The sequence below is a fragment of the Neofelis nebulosa genome, chromosome 2 (assembly GCF_028018385.1).
Source record: "Neofelis nebulosa isolate mNeoNeb1 chromosome 2, mNeoNeb1.pri, whole genome shotgun sequence".
In the NCBI taxonomy this organism is placed as follows: Eukaryota; Metazoa; Chordata; class Mammalia; order Carnivora; family Felidae; genus Neofelis; species Neofelis nebulosa.
The window spans coordinates 4,385,458-4,401,001 of NC_080783.1; the positions used below are offsets into that span (position 1 = coordinate 4,385,458).

The 15,544-nt window shown below is 47.0% G+C and overlaps 1 protein-coding gene across 2 annotated transcripts in view; it reads left to right on the forward strand.

The window, feature by feature from the left end:
* The window catches only part of IQCA1 (IQ motif containing with AAA domain 1), a 153,308-nt gene that overhangs the window by 57,757 nt on the left and 80,007 nt on the right, over positions 1–15,544 (forward strand). For both annotated transcript variants that reach the window (XM_058700248.1, XM_058700256.1), the window contains exon 7: positions 7,573–7,657. In XM_058700248.1, the coding sequence (XP_058556231.1) occupies positions 7,573–7,657 (85 nt within the window). The remainder of the gene's footprint in view (positions 1–7,572; positions 7,658–15,544) is intronic.

The window sequence follows — 15,544 nt, forward strand, 5'->3', positions numbered from 1 at the left end:
AAATGAATAAACGTTAAAAAAAATCTTTTTTAAATGAACATAACCCCCGTGGGATATGCCAGCATTTGTTTGCCGGTGACTGAATGGTAAGAGCTCAGAAATACCTGATGAATCCAGTCTCATCAAGCTCCATGTGCCTTTCTCATGCATCGTGTCCTTGGACGGTTTTCTCCTTTCTTGGTGTTCCTTTTCCGTCGTGTTCTGTAGACTCGGGCGAAATGAGAGAGCCCTCAACTGCGCGGTTCAGGTGATTTTCCATGCGGCCCCGTGCCATTTTGTACGTCACTCGCCCCATTAGGTGGTCTGACTGCCCAGCTGAGCCACCTGTTCTGGGCTTGCCTGCTGCCCCCATCGGGGGACAAATAGAAAGTCGGAGGGGGTCCGCGAATGGCGCCGAAGCATGTGCAGCACGGTAACTTTGCAAATCAGCAAAACGATGAAAGATCATCAAATGTCTTTGGAGTCAAGATTCAAAGTCTAATTGAGGGAACGCTGTGATCTCAATCATCACGCACAGAGGCAGCGTGTCGAACACGATAACGTTGCAGGGGTGTTTTGTGTGCTACAATCTAAGTGGAGAAGATCCCCGCATCTGTGAAAGGGTTTTCCAAACTGTAAAGAGAAACTGAAGTAATGATCCAAAAATAACTTTCCATCCCTGTTCTTCCCTACCCCACACGTACCTACCTGGGCGGGACCTTCGGCTGTCAGATGAGAGGGAATGTATTTATTTGGCTGAAAAACTTAATGTATACAAGGTGGTCGGGGAAGACCTCTCTGATGCGATGCTGTTTGAGCATGTGTGTTATCTCTGTGGGAGAACCCGTCTCTGAGGAGGGAGAACCCCCAGTAGACGGGGAGGAGCTGGAAGCGGGTGAGCAGGGGGAAGGCGGTGAGGGCCAAGCCAGGGAGGCAGCAGGTGAGTGTCACGAAGGCCACCGCAGGTGGAGGAACCATATAATTAAATGTCCACACCAGGACGCTTAAGAGTGAAAGGGGGTGCCGTTATGAATTGCATGTGACAGAACCTGTAAGGAGGGACCTAAGTTAACCTGGTCCGCAGGCCATTGGTTTTCACTTTGAGTGAGAGAGTTGGCAAACTTTGAGCAGAGAAGGGGCGTGATGCGATGCGGCTTCTCTTTTAAAAGGTTCGCTCTGGCTGCTGCAAGGAATGTAGTCAAAGCAGGAGTGGTCGGGGGTGGTGGGGGGGACAGCAGGGCATCCTGTGCCTTGTAGTAACGCACACAGAGTCGACGGTGGCCGGGACCAGCACAGGCAATGACAGGGGGTCGGAGGCAGGGTTTGCGGGCGGATTGAACAGAGGCACGAAGGAGGAACGTGCTGGAGGAGGACAATTCTAGGTTTTTGCCCCTGGAGGCAACTACGAGTGTTTTCCATTTTCTGAAATGGGGAAATGCAGGCGGAGGAGGGGGTTTGGGGGAACGAGGTGAGGACGGAGGCTGAGTTTGCGACATCTGGGCTTGAGGAACTCGCTGCACCTCGGACGGAGGTGGTGGGCAGGCGTCGAACATAGGTCTGCAGCCCGGGGGACAGACGAGCCGGAGACACGGCGCTGGGAGGAGTGACGTGCACGGTGCTATTTGAAGCCAAGAAACCAGATGAGACCCTGATGCACATGCACAGAGAAGAGCCCAAGAGCAGAGCCCTGGGTCCCCAGCACCTACAGTCCGGGAGCCGAGGAGACCCTGACCCGGAAGGCTGGAGCAGGTGGCCATCAGGGGCAGCAGAGCCTAGACGGAACCTTCCTCCTGAAATGAAGGGACAGTCAAGAGCTCAAACGCCGATGATAAGCCTCGCAACCTGAGCTCCTTCTGTGTGAGACAGAGGAGGGCGGCCTAAAAAGATGGAGGAGGGGGGAGAGAGACGAGAGGAAGCCAAGAGAGAGAACCTTCCAGAAAAGAGGACTCGGCCATCTGACAGATCCAGAGAGAGTGGAGGGGAGCGGTAGAACGACCGCGGAAGTCGCCAGCAGCAAACTTGTTGCCAGGCTCGTGGATTAGCTTCCTACGGTGACCTTAACAAGTGCCACAGCTGGGTGGCCGAAACAGCCGGAGTTCACTCCCTCACTGTCTGGGGCTCCAGTCCAAGACCGCCGTGGCGTCAGCCAGGTTGGTTCCTTGCACAGGCTGTGAGGGAGAAGCTGTTCCAGGCCCCTCCTTGGCGTGTGGATGGCCACCTTCTCCCTGTGTCTTCACATAGTCCGTGTGTGTCTGTCCTGGGGTCCTGGCTGCCCCCTGTTTATAAGGACACCAGTCACATTAGATGCGGGCCCACCCTGCCCCCTCCAGTATAACCTCCTCTCAACGGCCCTATTTCCAAATGAGGCCACGTTCTCAGGTCCTGGTGGTTAGGATCAGGCCGGCCCGTCTGGGGAGTGGGGGTCCCTTCCACCAGTCAGAAAGGGAACCAGCTGTCTCTGCAGCTCCCCACTCCCCTCCCGGGACACATTCAGGCAACGAGTAGCAAAGTCCCCAGGAGGGATGGGGAGGAGAATTTTCCAGGCCGAGACCCCATCATCCTGTAATTCCAGTTATTTGACTACCGCCAATGTTCACAGCATGTGTTCACAGCCCTAAGCACAGTGGCGGGTTTTCGGGACAGGAGGCCTGGATAAGGCACCCGTGGTGTTCAGACAGACAGCACGTCTGTACCCAAGTGAGAGGACAGTGCCTGCCCCTCGGTGATCCTGGGACTGTGGAGAAGGGGCACAGTCCCAGGAAGACAGGAATGAGGTGCCCGTGGGGGGAGCAGAGTCCAGCAGAAACCAGGCATGTTGTTTCCACCTGTAATCCGTCCTGACACTGTGTCGTTGGAATTACTCCCCCAGAAGTCCCCAGATGGGCTTTCACCTGCAGCCGATGCTGTCAGCCCCAGCTGTTTCTGCCAGGAGCACAGTGGGAGCCAAAATCATATTCTCTTCACTCGTCCCCAAGTCAAGGCCAACGGTCCCTGCAGTTTTCACACCTTGCAGTGTGCTGAGCCCAGAGCGACACCTTACAGCTCGTCACCTTACAGCTTCCTTATGATTAGCGGCAGGAGAGATCAGGTGTGTCCCAGCTTTGAGCACCCTGACTCGGGAGAGGGGAGGCCATGGCCCCACGGCTGAAAATGTGAGGGTGAAACCCAGCAACCAAGGAAACAGAGTAAAATTCAGTATCTGTCAGCATGCTCTAAGTGACTGAGTCACAGGACACACAGGACAGGGTGACAGGGACAGGGAGAATCCCAATCAGTGCACACCCAGGGCACACTTAGAATATCCCAAAGCTGGTGGGCGCCTGGGTGGCTCAGTCGGCTAAGCGTCCAACTTCGGCTCAGGTCACGATCTCACGGTCCATGAGTTCGAGCCCCACGTCGGGCTCTGTGCTGACAGCTCGGAGCCTGGAGCCTGCTTTGGATTCTGTGTCTCTGTCTCTCTCTCTGACTCTCCCCCATTCATGCTCTGTCTCATTCTGTCTCAAAAATAAATAAACGATAAAAAAAATTAAAAAGAATACCCCGAAGCTGGGAAACAACCACTCTGGGGCCAGAGGACTCCTTATGAGGGAGGAAGAACATGGGGATGGTGTGAGCACAGCATGTGTGTGCGTGTGTGCATGATGCAAGTGTGTGCACGTGTGTGCATGGAAGTGAGACAGAGCTAGCAGGCTATGCTGTCACGTCTAGAGAAGAATTTTAAAATCTATCTTTTAAATGTGTGCCCTACAACAGTTTGTGCAGTCTCTAAGGCCAAGACATCCAATTTCAGTTTATGGTTAATTACTTAAACTAACGTGACTTCAAAAAAACGAAGTATGTCCTTTTATCTGTTAAAAATAGATATATTTGATCCTGTTTTTGCAAAAAGAACTATGAAAACTATCATACATGCATTATTAAATCTTACTATGACAATTGATGTGTAACATAATTATGAATTCTATTTTAGAAATGGCACATGTAAATCCTGTTTGTGTTCAGTTTATGTCAGTTTCTAGGTTTGTTCTGAGTCCCCCAAAACACTCAAGCTTTAAAGTGTGGAATTAAAATTAGACAATGGAGCTGCCTATAAAGTGGCCATCGGAGGGATGGGTGGGTGGGTGCACAGAGCAAGAGTGCTCGAGCTTTTAATCCAAATGTATTCATAGTTTTTTGTTGTTTGGGTTTTTTTTTTTTTTAATGTTTATTTATTTTTGAGAGAGAGAGAGAGAGAGAGAGACATAGTGTGAGCTGGGAAGGGGCAAAGAGAGGAAACACAGAATCTGCAGCAGGCTCCAGGCTCTGAGCTGTCAGCCCAGAGCCCGACGTGGGGCTTGAACCCACGAAACGTGAGATCATGACCTCAGCTGAAGTCGGACGACTGAGCCACCCAGGTGCCCCAAATGTATTCATACTTTTTAACCTGTCAAGGCCAAGTGAAGCACAGAACAAGATAGACTGTGGCCAGGCAGTTTAATAAGATTTGAGATTTGAGTCTTGTGAACAAGCAGTGTCTGAAGTCAAATACATGCATCAGCCATGTGATTGTGGAAGGTGAGAGCATCAGGGCAATGGCTGACATTTTAATCTTCAGATCACTGTCTCCCATCACTACATCCAGAATCTCATTGGTACCAATCAGGTGTGTGTTGATTGACCATATGAATAGATGGATGGTTGGATAGATTGGATGGATGGATGGAGGGATGGAGGGATGATGGAGGGATGGATGGATGATGGATAGATGTATGGATGGATGGATGGACGGATGGACGGATAGATAGATGGGTGGGTGGATGGATGGATGATGGAGGGATGGTGGATAGAAGGATGGATGGGTGAGTGGATGGATGATGTATGGATGGAGGGATGGATGGGTGGATGGATGGATGGATGGATGCGTGGATGGATAGATTAGATGGATGGATGGATAGATGGATGGATGGATGGATGGATGGATGGATGGATGGGTAAATGAGTACATGAGTCCACCAAGGTAGCTACAATGACAGAATGTCACTTAGCATGTGACATAGTCTAGTCTATGTCTAGACTAGACGTAGTCTAGTCTAGTCTAGTGACAATGTCACTAAGCAATGTGACTTAGTGTCAATGTCACTTAGCATGTGATCTCCTATCATCATCCTGCCCTTTCATTTGGCCACATATGCCCCATCGTGTTCAGTGCTTTTTAAAGCAAAGCTAAGGAGCTGAGTCATATTCCTATTAAATGAGCCCAAAGAAAAGGCTCAGGAGACCTGAGATATTTTGTGCAGACAATGATGTGACTGTTTTAAAATGCTTTAAGAGTAATTCTGTGGAAACACTGGGGCAGCAGCCAGCAGGGATGTTGACTCCTAAGCATGAACCAAGCAGCAGCCCCAATTCAGAGTCAGCCCTCACCACCATGCGTGTGCCTTTCAAAAAAAGGTTTCATTTAACAGTATCCTTGAGGACACAGTAAAAAGTAATCGTATTAAGAAGAGTTGGCAATTGGGGCGCCTGGGTGGCTCGGTCAGTTAAGTGTCCCACTTCGGCTCAGGGTCATGATCCTGCGGTTTGTGAGTTCGAGACCCACATCGGGCTCTGTGTTGACAGCTCGGAGCCTGGAGCCTTCTTCGGATCCTGTGTCTCCCTCTCTCTGCCCCTCCCCCGCTCACACCCTCTCTCTGTCAAAAATAAATGAATAAACATTAAAAAAAAAAGACTTAGCCCTTGACTACACAGCTTTTTAATATTCTGCATGATGAAATCAAAGTGCGCTGAATGCTTTCGGCCGCACGCCGAGTGTGCTGGCTATCTGGACGCACACCTGTGGAGCCGTCTGCTTTCAGCCGAACCAGCCACTTTTCATGGAACATCATTCTTAATTGAGCAAACAACTGCCAGATTCTCAAAAGAGTGAACCAAATGAGCCTGAAGGGAAACCTCTGACATGGCAGAAATTAAATTTTTGGAACTCTTGTGATCACCCCCGTGAGCCTGAGAGCTTCCCATTACTCAGGCTTTTGGTTTTGAGATCGGTGGAATTGTTACTGAATGACGAAATGTGGCGAACGTGAGGACAGGTTTTCTTCCCAAACTTCAACCGAAACAGCGTGTTGCAGCAGAACGAATACGGAAGCAGACAGGAGCGGCCAGCGAACCCCCAAGCCAGGCATTAAAAAGCCTTCAAAGATGCAGAACAGTAACACTCTTGTATTTTTGTTTGTTTGTTTTCGGACACGTACTAAAGATGTTATTTACGTGAACATATAAGGGGTTTGTCAGTGTTGTTATTAAGTGAATTTAAAATGCATGTTTTAGAAATTTCTCCGTTTTAGTATCTAACACAGTAAATACTTGTAGCTAGAACTCACATAAACAAGAGCTCTTTGAGATGCTCAAAAGTTCTAAGAGTATAAAGGGCTCCAAAGGGCAAATGTTTGAGAACCACTGTTGTAGACTCATCTTCTGCACGGCTGTCTCCTCTAACCCTTAGTGTCTCTGCCTCAGTAGACCCCCAGGCACGTAGAAATAGTAACCACACACACCCCTCGCAAAATTCCTCAATATTCAATTGCAAAGTCTGCGGGGCGCCTGAGTGGCTCAGCCGGTTGAGCGGCCGACTTCGGCTCAGGTCATGATTTTGCGGTCTGTGGGTTCAAGCCCCCCACCGGTCTCTGTGCTGACGGCTCAGAGCCTGGAGCCTGCTTCGGGTTCTGTGTCTGCCTCTCTCTCTCTCTCTCTCTCCTCCTCCCCACTCATGCCCTGTCTCTCTCTGTCTCTCAAAAAATGAATAAACGTTAAAAAAAAATTTTTTTAATAAATTGCAAACTCTGCTTTTTGAAAGGTAAAAATTACACGGTGACACAAAAAACTATTTGGAGCCCGTACAAAATGGAGCCTTAGCCTTATGGAAACTTAAGAGCGTGTCCATGTATCTCATGCACTGTTAGTAAATTTGTCATCCGAACAGCTCCATCCTTCTGTTTAGTTTCAAAACCCTGTGTTTATTCTAAATTTTAAACAGGAAGAAATGATTTGTGCTTCTGTCTTCATTCCTAACTTAAGCACAGAGTGTCTCAATCATTTTAAAAATCTGTTTTCAAGAGAGGGGTGTCTGTCTCCGAGTAACAATTACCTGGAGGAAGCAAACCTCTAGGAACGTCTCCCAGGTCTCTCCACTCCTCGGAGGCAGCGTGTCCGGCCGCAACGGGGCGGGGAGCTTCCACGCTGACAACCATCACTCATTTATTTTTTTTTTAATTTTTTTTAAACTTTGTTTGTTTTTGAGAGACAGAGAGAGGCAGAACGTGGGCAGGGAGGGACAGAGAGAGAGGGGGAGACACAGAATCCGAAGCAGGCTCCGGGCTCCGAGCTGTTTGTTAACGCAGAGCCCGACATGGGGCTCGAACTCACGAACTGCCAGACCATGGCCTGATCTGAAGTCGGACGTTCAACCGACCGAGCCACCCAGGCTCCCCAACCGTCACTCATTTAAATGAGTGTAAGCAGAGCCAGCTAGTGGGAAATATTACAGAGGGGAGTTCTGTATTACGTTCTGAATTACGGAGTTCATTTCTACTTAATCTCCCTCTTTTGCTTCCTCAGGAACTTAACAGGCACGTTTCCTGACTACCCTCATGTAGAAGAAGGAGGGTCAGCTATTATCTTCTCCAACAAGACCCCACAACAGGTACGAACACGCTTGAGAAGTGAAACATAAATATACTGCAACCGCGTTTCTATTGAAGCGTAAGCTGGATGGGTTCGTGGTGTTACTAGGTTTGGGTTATTTCCCTACACGTGTTCACAGGGAACTACTTTTGGGGTTTCACCAATGACGTACTTTTAAATTTATTTCAAAATGAATTCCTTCTTTCTCCCATCTTACCTTTCAAAGAGACGTGACAACGCATGGGGCTCACTTTCTTGGTAAATTCTGAGCAGTTTGACTTCAAGGGCCCCTTTATGCTCTGGCCCCTGCTTGCCTCTCAGGGTCGTCTCCTGCCCCCATCTTCCTGCCACGGACTCCAGCAGCCACTCGCCCACCCTCCTCATGCCTCGTGTCACGGCATCTGTGGTGCCTTTGTGTGGGTCGTGCCCTCCTCTCATCCCAGGGTGGCCTTCTGCCCCTCTTCCCCCACTTAGTTTCTGCTCATCCGTCTGGACTCAGCTCTTTGCATACTGACACTCTTTCAGAGAAACATCTCTATAGATGCTCCAGTGCCATCTGATGCAATTGACTGCTAAAGCTATTTTTATTAATTTATTTATTTTTAAAGTTTATTTCATGCATGGGCAGGGGAGGGGCAGAGAGAGAGAATCCCAAGCAGGCTCCACGCTGTCAGCACAGAGCACGGCATGGGGCTCAAACTCACGAACTGCAAGATCATGACCTGAGCCAAAAACCAAGGGTCAGATGCTTAACCAGCTGAGCCACCCAGGCACCCTTAGAGCTATTTTTAGAGATGTCTCAATAAACTATAAATAGGAAAAACATTCTTTTTTTTATATTTATTTATTTTTGAGAGACAGAGGGAGACAGAGCACAAGTGGGGGAGGGGTAAAGAGAGAGAGGGAGACACAGAATCCGAAGCAGGCTCCAGGCTCTGAGCTGTCAGCACAGAGCCCGACCCGGGGCCCGAACTCACAGACCGCGAGGTCATGACCTGAGCCGAAGTTAGACCCTTAACCGACTGAGCCACCCAGGCGCCCCAATAGGAAAACCATTCTTAACCTCAGCGTATTTATCATAGAAACCAAGAGAAGATTTGCATCATACCCAACAGTAGAGTACTATGAGCATTGCCATTAAAGGTGAAACTCATACTGATACACTCAAGCTGGTTTACTTGACTACATAAAGCTCAAATGGCAAACAAACATATAGCATAATTCAAATTAAGATCATATGATGAACTGGAGAAAATATTTGCGACGTAGGTGACAGTAGCTATCTTTCATACATAAAGAGTTCTTAGAAAATACTAAGAAAAATCTAAACAGCCCAGTAGAAAAGAAGGGGGAAAAATGTTACCTTAATTTAAAAAATTTTAAAACTCACTAGCATCAAGACTTAAATGTAAAATAATGTCACTACATCTCTTTTCACCTATAGGATTGGTAAAAATTTTAAGTCATGGTAATCACTGGAGTTGGTGAGCATGTAGAGAAAAGCCGCTCTCATCCGCTGTGGCTGGATACATAAATGCGTAAATTAGCATGACATGCTTGAGGGACGTGGACCAAGTAAATATGAAATGTTTAATGAGTATACTCTTTGACCCATAAACGCTATTCAAGGAATTTATTCCAAGCACATGATAAGACAAGTTGCCGTAGATCAGAGCCAACAAGCTTTTTCCATAAGGGGCCAAATGGTCAATATTTGAGGCTATGGAACAGCGTTCTCTGCCACAGCTGCTCAACTCTGCCATCGTAGCATGAAAGTGAACACGGACAGTAGGTAATGAATGGGCGTGGCTGTGTTCCAATAAAACTTTATTTACGAACTGGGCAGCAGGCCGGATTTGGCCCCTGCGGTGTGATTTGCTGCCCCCTGCCATACACGTGGTTGAACCAGCTGCCCGTGTCTGCCCCATTTGTGGCACTGACGAAGAAAACAGACTAATACTCCTTAGGAGGGGCCCAGTTAAGGAACACGAAGCACTACGCAGAGGTAAAAGCCATGCTACAGGTCAGGGTTTCTCACCCTCAGCACTACTGACCTCCCACCCCCCTGTGCTCCCCTGAGTGAGCCCTCGGGGTCAAAGGGAAGCGCTCTTCCCCCACCCCCCGTCAGAAGCTGACCTCAGCTCCCCAGCCTTCGCTCCGCCCTCCGGCAGACTCCTGTCCTCCTCGGAACCCAGCGACCACATAACCTCCCCAGCCCATCAAACCCTGCCTTGAGTGGCTGGCATTTCGACTTGGTGCCATTTCTCGTTTTTACACGGTTAGGTCTTGTCTCTGCAGCTACGTTGTCAGGCACACGCTGTGTCCTGAAAGCCCACGGCCAAGCCCCAAATGCATTTCGTGTTAGTTTAGAAAGGTAGTGATCTCAGGATGAAGAAAGCTGGTGCCGTGTCTAAATCGTGTACAAGAGACGTTCACAAGTAGGGCGATGTCTACTAAAAACGAAAGAAACTGAGGATCTCCAGTTAATACATTAAAATAAAGCAAAGGAGGCCAGCCGCAAGGCAGCAGGACTTTCTTTTAATGTTTATTTATTTTTGAGAGCACGAGCATGAGCCCCGGAGGGGCAGAGAGCGCGGGAGAGAGAGAATCCCAAGCAGGCTCCGCGCTGTCAGCACAGAGCCCGACTCAGGGCTCGATCTCATGAACCACGAGATCGTGACCTGAGCTGAAACCAAGAGTCAGATGCTTAAGGGACTGAGCCACCCAGGCGCCCTGAGGCAGCGTGACTTTTAAACATAGGTGAGTGAAGACTGGGGACAGCGTAGTGTTGATGAACCAGAGTCCCAGCACTCGCTACGTCCGCAGCCTCCCCTCGCGCCTCAGTTTTCTCCTCCGCAAATGGACATCCCGGCGGTGCCTCCTTCCCGGGGCTGATGTGATGGTTAGATGAGGTCACGTGCGTCGTGTACCTCCGGCGGCGCACATGGAAATCTTGCAGGAGGTCGTAACAGTTGTCGCTAACGGAAGGAGGAGGATGAAGAGACAGGCCAAGCACAAGCATGGTAGCATGTACCTAAAGAGTCAACTTTACATCTGTAAAAAACAAACCGTGCAAACACTTGCTACGAAGTGAGCATAATCCCATTGTTACCAACTCCCCAGAAAGACTGAGGACAAATAGAACCGCAGACCAGTCTTCGTTACGAGTTTCAATGCAAAAATTCAAACCGAAATATCAGCACGCCAGAACCACTGACAGCCCAGAGCCTGGAACCCGCTTTCAGATTCTGTGTGTCTTTCTCTCTCTTCCCCTCCCCTGTTCGTGCCGTTTCTCTCTCTCAAAAATAAATAAGTGTTAAAATAAATAAATATTTTAAAAAAAACAAATTCAACGGCCATTTGTGATATTATGAAACAAAACAAAAAAAATCAGAATATAGGGATACTTCTCTAATGTGACAAAGTATTTCTTGGTTCAAGATCTGATATTGCGCATAATGAAATTCTCAAGCGACAATTCCACCAATGTCATGAAAAATACAAGGGTGGCCGTTGTCACCACTGTCCCCTAGGATCTATCAAGCACGATGGGACACGAGAAAGAACGTAGAGATAGAGAAATTAGAACGGAAGAGGCAAAGCGAACACTTTTTGCAGGTTTGCTCTACACGTAGAAAAGCAATGAGAATAAACTGAACAGCCCCTTCACACAGTACGAGAAGGAAGACGGGGAGTTACAGAGAGCAAAAGCGTTCGTGTGTGCAAACAGCGGCTGGAAAGAAAGCAGACCAAAACGGCCCGTTTTCAGCAGCAACAGCAACAAAACAATAAAGCATCCAGGAACAAATTTAATAATAAATGTGTGTTCTATGTGAAGAAAAGTTCAAAACACTGTGAGGGATGCAGAGGACAAGAGATAAAAGCACCCTGTGTTCTTAGGCAGGGATACACGGCACCGTGAATACGTCAGCTCTCCCAAACTTCATCTGTACGTGTACTATGATCCAAACAAAAACACCAGTGGCATTATGGTGGAGGTGGGGTGGGCAGGCCTCACAGAATGTGACCAACCTGATTTTCCTGTTTTTTAATTTATATTTATTTTATTTATTTTTGAGAGGAACAGAGAGAGAGAGAGAACAGGCAGGGGAGGGGAAGAAAGAGAGGGAAAGTCAGACATTCAACCAACGGAGCCACCCAGATGCCCCATGACCAACCTGATTTTAAACTTTAAATAGAAAGTCAATACCCAAGAATAACCAATAAAATTCCAAAAGCACAATGTAATGAGAAGAAACTAGCCCTACCCAGTATTGAACTGTGTCATTGAGAGCCCATTGCGGGGGCCTCGGTGGCTCAGGCAGTTAAGCGTCTAACTTCGGCTCAGGTCATGATCTCGCGGTTCGTGAGTTCGAGCCCCGCGTCGGGCTCTGTGCCGACAGCTCGGAGCCTGGAGCCTGCTTCAGATTCTGTGTCTCCCTCTCTCTCTACCCCTCCCCCACTTGTGCTCTGTCTCTCTCTGTCTCTCAAAAATGAGTAAATGTAAAAAAAAAAATTTTTTTTTAATTTCTTTTCCTGGGGGCGCCTGGGTGGCTCAGTCGGTTGAAAAGAATTTTTTTTTTTAATTTGTTTTTTAACATTTATTTATTTATTTTTGAGACAGAGAGAGAGAGACAGAGCATGAACGGGGGAGGGGCAGAGAGCGAGGGAGACACAGAACCGGAAGCGGGCTCCAGGCTCCGAGCCGTCAGCCCAGAGCCCGACGCGGGGCTCGAACCCACGGACCGTGAGATCGCGACCCGAGCTGACGTCGGCCGCTCAACCGACTGCGCCGCCCAGGCGCCCCGAAAAGAATTTTTTTAAAGAGCCCATTGAAAGAGGCAAATAACTAAAAAGACGCGTCAATGGAAACGAATAGGAAATCAAGAAATATACCCAAATTTACGCAAATTTCGTCCGTAATGAAGATGGCATCTCAGCTTTCTTGGGTAAAAAGGGGGAGAAAAGACCACTTAATAAATAGTATTAGAATAAGCAGGTCATCATCTGAAAAAAAGAAGAAAATTAAATCCCTGTTTCTTTATAGCTTCTACCAGAATGCCTCCAGATGGATCAAAGATGTAAACGTCAAACAAAACAAAAACACAAAAGAACTAGAAGCAGCCAAAGAAGAAATTGTCATAAGCTCAGAGTGAGAAAGACATTTCTACCTCTGCTGCACAACCCAGGAGTCACAGAAGAAAAAAATGAAATTTTAAATGACGCACACACAGTTTCTAACCCACGTGGCAAAACCAACCCCAAGTGAAGTCCAATGACCAATGACACAGTAGGATAATTACTTGTAATGAGCATCACACACAGGAGGTCATTGTTTTCATATATAAAGAGCTCCTGCAGGTCTGTAAAAAAAAAGATCAATAACCTGATGTTTTAAAAAGCCAAAGGATATGAACAGGCAGTTCTCAGAAAAGAAAATGTAAATGGGTTTGAAACATAATAAAAGATGTTCAGAATATGAAAAGATTATCAACCCCATGCCTATAACAGAAACGCAAATTAGAACTAAACTAACAGACAACATTGCTCAATTGAACCTCATCAAAATTCAAAAATTTTACATCTCAAAAGATGCTGTCAAAAAAATGCAAAGACAAAAACAGACTGGGGGAAGATATGTCTTCAGGCATATACCTGGAAAGGGATTTATATCCAGGATAAACAAAGAACTCTAACGTCTCAATAAGAAGCCTATTCAGGCAAAGAACGGGCAAAAGACTTGAAGACAACGCACAATGGATGGTATACGGATAGCTAATTAGCGCAGGAAAAGATGCTTGACACCATTAGTCACTAGGGAGATAAAATTTAAAACTGCTATGAACCCACAATTGTATGGTCAACATACAGTTGCTTCAACAAAGCAGGAAAGAATATCCAATGGAAAAAAGACAGTCTCTTCAACAAATGGTGCCGGGAAAACTGGACAACAACGTGCAGAATAAAACTGGGCCACTTTCTTATGCCATACACAAAAATAAATTCAAAATGGATGAAAGACCTAAATGTGAGACAGGAAAAAATCCTAGAAGAGAGCACAGGCAGCAACCTCTTTGACCTCGGCCATAGCAACTTCTTACTAGACATGTCGTCTAAGGTAAGGGAAACAAAAGCAAACATGAACCATTGGGACTTCATCCAGATAAAAAGCTTTTGAAAAGTGAAGGAAACAATCAACAAAACGAAAAGGCAGCCTACGGAATGGGAGAAAATATTTGCAACTGTCATATCTGATAAAGAGTTAGTGTCCAAAATCTATAAAGAACTTATCAGACTCAACACCCAAAAAACAAACAACCCAGCGAAGAAATGAGCAGAAGACACGAATAGACACTTTTGCAAAGAAAACATCCAGATGGCCGACAGACACGTGAAAAGATCCTCAGCATCACTCATCATCAGGGAAACACAAATCAAAACCGTGACGAGATACCACCTCACACCTGTCCAAATGCCTAAAATTAACAACGTAAGAAACAACAAGTGTTGGCAAGGATACAGAGAAAGGGGGGCCCTCTTGCACTGCTGGTGGAAATGCAAACTGGTACAGCCACTCTGGAGAACAGTGTGGAGGGTTCTCAAAAAAACTAAAAATAGAACTACCTTATGATCCAGCCAGTGCACTATTAGATATTTACCCAAAAGTTACAAAAATACAGATTTGAAGGGATACATGCACCCCAATGTTTTAGAGCAGCACTATCAACAATAGGCAAACTATGGAGACCGCCCAAATGTCCATCAACTGATGAATGGGTAAAGAAGATGTGGCATATAGATATATGCAATGGAATATTACTCAGCCAACAAAAAGAATGAAATCTTGCCATTTGCAATGACATGGATGGAGCTAGAATCTATTATGCTAAGTGAAATAAGTCAGTCAGAAGTCAGATAAAGACAAGTACCGTATGATTTCACTCATGTGTGGAACTTAAGAAGTAAAACAGATGAGGGGCGCCTGGGTGGTTCAGTCGGTTAAGCGTCCGACTTCGGCTGAGGTCATGATCTCACGGTTCGTGAGTTTGAGCCTTGCATCGCGCTCTGTGCTGACGGCTCGGAGCCTGCAGCCTGCTTCGGATTCTGTGTCTCCCTCTCTCTCTGCCCCTCTCCTGCTCGCACTGTGTGTGTCTCTCTCTCAAAAATAAATAAACATTAAAAAAAAGAGAGAAAGAAAACAGATGAACATATGGAAGGGGGGGGGGGAGAGGGAAACAAACCACAGGAGACTCAATGATAGAGAACAAACTGAGGATTGATGGACGGAAGTGGGTGGGGGATGGGCTAAATCAGTGATGGGCATTAAGGAAGGCACTTGTAATGACGAGCACTGGGTGTTGTATGTAAGTGATGAGTCACTGAATTCCACTCCCGAAACCAATATTGCACTGTACGTTAACTAAACTTTAAATAAATAAATAATAAATAAATGAATGAATGAATAAATCCTGCAGTGAGACCATTTCCTACCCACTAGGATGGTGACAATCAAGAGGACAGACAATAACAAATGTTGCGGGTGCAGAGAAAAGGGAACCGTCCTGTGGTGCTGGTAGGAACATAAATTAGTGGAGCCACTTTGAGAAAAGTGTGTCAGTTTCTTTAAGGTTAGATATAGGAGCGCTTGGGTGGCTCAGTCTGTTAAGTGTCCAACTCTCGATCTCAGCTCAGATCTTGATCTCAGGATCCTGAGTTCAAGCCCCTCATTGGGCTCCACACTGGGTATGAGGCCTACTTCACTCGTTTTTTTTAAAGGTTTTTTTTTTATTTATTATTTTTGAGAGAGAGACAGACAGAGCCTGAGCTGGGGAGGAGCAGAGAGAGGGAGACACAGAATCCGAAGGAGGCTCCAGGCTCCGAGCTGTCAGCACAGAGCCCGACGCGG